We start from the raw sequence: 5152 nt of genomic DNA, 5'->3' as shown, positions 1-5152 counted from the left end.
AAACAGAGGCACCCAATTTGGTGTCAGTACACAAAAGCACTGCTTAGATATGACCTCACTACCTGTCTGGCGTCTTCACTGTTGACTTTGTTAGCGCATTACTACCGAGTGCTTTCCATAAGCAAAAAAATCATGGATAACTTTTGTGTGGCATGCTCTCAATATGCTCTCACTCAATTTTCATGAATATCGGAGAAAATTTGTGGGAGGAGTAGTGAAAAGACTGTCCGCCATTTTGAATGTTAATGAAAACAACCAAATATGGTGGAAATGAAAATTTTACATCTCTTCATCTTGACATGACTCAAGGAATCAAAAGAAAGAAGAATCATAATTCTAAGCTAAAGACATCTAAAGTTATGAGCAGGAATTCAATTGTTTTAGTTATAGCGCTACCTAGGGGTGATATGACACAAAACTTCTTGGACACTCTCAGGACTGTGTAGGAAGTCCATATACCAAGTTTGGTGTGAAGACACAAAAGCATTACCGAGATATGACCTCACGTCCTGTTTGGCGTCTTCACTGTTGACTTTGTTAGCACATTACTGGCGAGTGCTTTCCATAACATAAAGTTATAACATAACATAAAGGAACATAAAACATAAAGTCATGTTAGCTTTTGTGTGGCACGGTCTCAATATGCTCTGACTCAATTTTTGAGAAGATTGGAGCGCAGGTAACTGCATTTGGCAGTTTTCTGTGGGGGAGAGCCTATATTGGTAGAATGTTTCAGGGAGGAATCCAGCACCCGGGTGTGAGAGAGGGAGTGTGTGGGTTTGCCTGGTTTGAGATGGGCAACTGTATGGGTTAGAGGTTCTTATATATTGCAGTGTATATGAGAAATGGATGCAGTGTAGAAAGGAAATGAGAACAGATTTTTCCCTTGGTTTCACAAGAATGAAAAGATTTTTTATTGAGCACCTCGCAAGGCTAACATGGGATGATAACATTAATAATCACAGCAGAACTAAGACCAATGAAATATAAAAAGAACATTCACAAATGCAGCAAATAAGTGTTAATAAAAACATAGTGCCTAGAAATTAACCTGAAGAGCAACATACAGTAACTACACTAGACTGAATGTGGAATGAAAGCAATTCATTCAGCAATTCATCATTTCAAAGCAAGCAAGGTTTCTACTTCTACTAAGTCTTGCAATCTTACATTCAGGGGTAGTCCAGACAAACCAATATCTCTGAATGCAGCACAAGAGTTTTTTCCAGGTTGTATTATCTCTGATTTGCTTTTTTAGACCATAATTCAAATTTATTTCTCACAGTTACATTTTATCATGCATGTGCAGAATGCAAAATAAAGATCAAGTACAAAGGTGTTTGCAAATTAAGATAGATATTGGCTTAGATTGTAGATACGATTTTTTCCCCCAGAGGTTTCTGTTAGCCATGTCTGACGCCATGCTCGTCCTCCCAGATACTCGCCCCGTATTTCTGGAACCTGATGTTGTGGTTCTCGGTCACGATGAAGGACCTGTCGCCGGGGACGTGGAAATTCAGGCAGATCGTCTTCTCCCATTCGTCGCTGCAGCTACAGCTCTCCACAAAAACGCTTGCGTAAATTGTCCCCTCTCCCGCAAACTTGCAGAAGTCGGAGACCGGGATGCGTATGTAGCGGATGAGGGAATCGCGTTTGAAAACCATCTTTGTTGACGACGATATCTTTCCGCTCACTTCTTTAGACGAAGAGGCCCCCAGTTCGGCCCCGATTTCCTGCACTATCTCCTCCAGACGCATCTTGTCCACGCTGTAGTACACGCGGATGGGCTTCCCCGTGGCGTTGGCCACGTGGGTGTTGGAGCGGGAGACTTCACTTCCCATGACAGATTTGGGGTAACAAAATCTGCGGACAAAAAACATAAAGAATGTGCAAGGACAGGTCTGGCGCTGCAGGCTCTGCATAAACAGACATCTGAGCGCACCTCAGCACATGGCAGCGCCTCTTGACTGGGCCGTGCACCGAGTGACACCTGCGTATCAGTAAAATGGCTCCCTTTGGCAGCACATACAGTACCAGTCAAAAGTGAGAACACAACAATCAAAACTATGGTCATGTTGCAGTGACCAAAAAGTGTTATAAACAAATAAAAACTACCTTACATTTTAGATTTTTCAAAGTAGCCAAAATATATATTTTTATATAAATTCATACATAGGCATCAACATCACTTTTACTATGTGTGTAGATAAAAATGTCTTTGAATGCATGCTTCCCATTATATTAATCAGGTGTGTCCAAACTTTTGACGAGTACTGTATTTAACTTGAGCCTTTGGAAAGTTACTAGTCCAACATTGAACATTTATCGTAGTATGGTATGGTCTCTCACTTACTAAAAGTAAAGCATGGCAATAAAATTAAGCTTTAGGTTAAATCAGTCATTTAAAAGAAAGAAAAAAAAAGACTTAAAAAGTCTCAATCTGGGTTTTCCAACAATGCGAGGTGAAAGTTAGAGTTCATTCTAAAAATGTCCATTTGGGAATCATTACGTCATAACATGACATGAGGCTTTGTGGGGAACATCTGGACAGCTTCTACAACCTTACTTACTGCAAAGAGATCAGCTGTCACCTCTTTACAGTAAGTAACAGTAAAAAAACAAGTGTTCTCCATATGGGGACCCTATAAGTAAAGCGCACACAGTATTGGGTGGCTCTGCGTGTGTGTGTCTGTGCATGCGCATTTGCATTGATGTGTTCATTTGCATGAGTTCTGAAAAACCGCTTGCATGTGCAGTTCCAGTTCTGCACTGAGGAACTCAGCCTCAGTGGTGGGTGTGGCTGTCAGCTTGCTGGAATGACAGCAGGCATGCCTAGACAATGCCTCCACATTCCACATCGGGGGAAATGGGGACATTAACAATTACATTGCCGTGTTCTGAGCAAATCGATAGAATAAAGCACCACCACAACCACTGGGGTGGTAGTGAAGCACAGTGATAATGAGCAGGACTCTAAATAGATAATGTGTAAAACTGTAACCTCTGTAATTCTCTCTGGATAAGAGTGTCTGCTGACAGTAATGTAAATCAATGAAACTATTAATACGGAAATGAAACGCAGTGGGATATATTGAGAAATGTGCACTTAAAGTACACTGAGGAGAATATTAATGGCTTTTATACATGTTGCGCATGCTGGTGTAGACAGTTTGGGATGTTCACACTTTGTCAGCATTCGAGATACATGCCAAGAGCAGAGAGGCGGGTTTGAAACCATATTTAGGTGCTGTGTGCATGCATTCCTGCTTTGGCAAGGTGGGGATAGAGCTGAACATAAGCTAGCTAACTAAATTAACCTCAGAATTTGATTATCAGTCTTTTTTTCAGACAGATCAACATAAAAAATGCACTGCAGAGGGAAAAGATGAAGCATCTGAAACAGAAAATACATCAAAAGCAAAAGCAGTATCAATCAGAGGTGGACACCCCGGCTTCAGAAAGTAAAAGTCCTACCATGCATTTGTTCTAGACATTCAGTAAACAGAGTGATTTCACTAATTAGCTCCTCTGCCTGGCTGAAGAGTTGTGCTTATTAATTCAGCTGGTGTAGTGCATGGGTGGAACAAACACGTGGCAGGACTTTTACTTTCTGAAACTGGGGTTTTCTACCTCTGGTATCAACACATATCATCCAATCCAGAGATGGGCAAAATTCATAACCAATTTCAGAGTTACAACTGCACAGGTGTGCTTCAATGACCCAGTGGTGAGAGATATATTTCATATTGTCAACAGCACTACAACTATAACAAAATTAAAAGAATAGCGCTATAAGTGCTACCAGCTTTTCAGCCCACACGCCTGGGTTAAGTGTAGAGGAGGACTCACCTAGTGTCGTGGTGTGGCTTTCCCCAGGTGAGCTTTGCAGCATTACCTTTTGAAGTGCACAGAAACAGGAGGTGAACTGAACTGAGCAAGAGAGACAGAGAGCAGGAGACTGAGTCTGAACCCTCAAACTGGAACAAACTGCCTGATTCTGTGATGGCGTCACAATGCCACAGGCAGGGGTGGACAGTAACGAAGTACATTTTTCGAGTATCTGTACTTTACTTGAGTATTAATTTTTTTGGAAACTTATGACCTTTACTCCACTACATTTGAAAGACAAATATTGTGCTACTTTTGACTCCACTACATTTCTATGAAGGTTCCCGTAACTTGTTACTTTGAAGCATAGCTTTGAAGTCAGCGGATGAATTTTCTGTTCTAAAATGCGATAGGCTACACGCTGTGTTCATCACAGGAGAAAAACCAATCACAGTAAACTGCTCCTACGCTATCAGTCAAATCGCTTGCTGCATTTTTTGAACAGGTCAATTTGGACTTGGCGGTGGTAATGATGGATACAGCAGATAAAGATGACGATTCCTCACCAGAGCACCCATGGCCATAAAATTGACTGACTAAAATTCTGTGTTAATTTCGTCGATGCAAAATTTGACAAAAATATGCTTTGATTATATTATTTAATGGTGTATTCTCCCACTCAATTTTTTGGGTAGGAGAATCATTACTGGTGGGCTACATCATTAATGCTAGCTAGCTGTGGAAGAAATAGCTTGATCACTGTCTAGATGCCAAACTTTTCTGGCTGACCTGTCCAGCTACAACGAAACGTTTCGCCCTACAATGTTTAGAAAAATTCGGCAGGTTTACTACTTAGCTAGCTAGCTGTGCACCAAACAACTCAGACGTGCCACAGAACCACTGTGCATGTGAGCTGGCATGCTATTTGCATCATCCGGTCGTCATTTTCAGATGGCTTACAGCCTGTTCATTTAATTTTCTATGTACAGGTCATTAATTTGTATTATTTTTGTTTCTATTGGGGAAAACTGTATTACACTACATTTCCCGTATCCCGCCATAGCTGTATGTACGTACAATCCCTGTAATTTTTACGGGCAAACCGTATAGGTTGACATGGCTTGACATTAACACCCTAGCTATCTATGTGTATAAAAAATAAAATAAAATAATGAAAACGACGATGGCTGTCCTTTTGTCGATTCAATTGTGTTTCTACAGACATTTATATAGTCTTTGTAGCATGTTCTACAAGCTTTGTATTCTACAGGTTCTACAAGCAAGTCTGCATTCAGTAGGTTGTTTCAGAGTCATTGGTTCTGTA

General features: G+C 40.8%; 1 protein-coding gene across 1 annotated transcript; it reads right to left on the bottom strand.

Moving 5' to 3' along the window:
- Positions 1–945: 945 nt before the first annotated feature.
- LOC118770266 lies at positions 946–4119 on the bottom strand. The gene is made up of 2 exons (XM_036517837.1): positions 3850–4119; positions 946–1863 (listed from the first exon to the last, which is right to left on the bottom strand). Exons 1-2 carry the CDS (start codon positions 4047–4049, stop codon positions 1404–1406), a joined length of 660 nt encoding a protein of 219 aa, XP_036373730.1. The 5' UTR covers positions 4050–4119; the 3' UTR covers positions 946–1403.
- Between the last annotated feature and the right edge of the window lie 1033 nt (positions 4120–5152).

The sequence above is a fragment of the Megalops cyprinoides genome, chromosome 2, assembly GCF_013368585.1.
Source record: "Megalops cyprinoides isolate fMegCyp1 chromosome 2, fMegCyp1.pri, whole genome shotgun sequence".
In the NCBI taxonomy this organism is placed as follows: Eukaryota; Metazoa; Chordata; class Actinopteri; order Elopiformes; family Megalopidae; genus Megalops; species Megalops cyprinoides.
This window is presented reverse-complemented; position numbering and strand designations above follow the sequence as displayed.

What these genes read in the sequence shown, in the direction of transcription:
- LOC118770266 (XM_036517837.1), bottom strand. Translation starts at nt 4,049, where the DNA reads ATGTACTTCGTTACTGTCCACCCCTGCCTGTGGCATTGTGACGCCATC. An exon ending in AAGCCACACCACGACACTAG is followed by an intron (nt 1,864 to 3,849) that starts GTGAGTCCTCCT and finishes TTTTGTCCGCAG; the next exon opens with ATTTTGTTACCCCAAATCTG.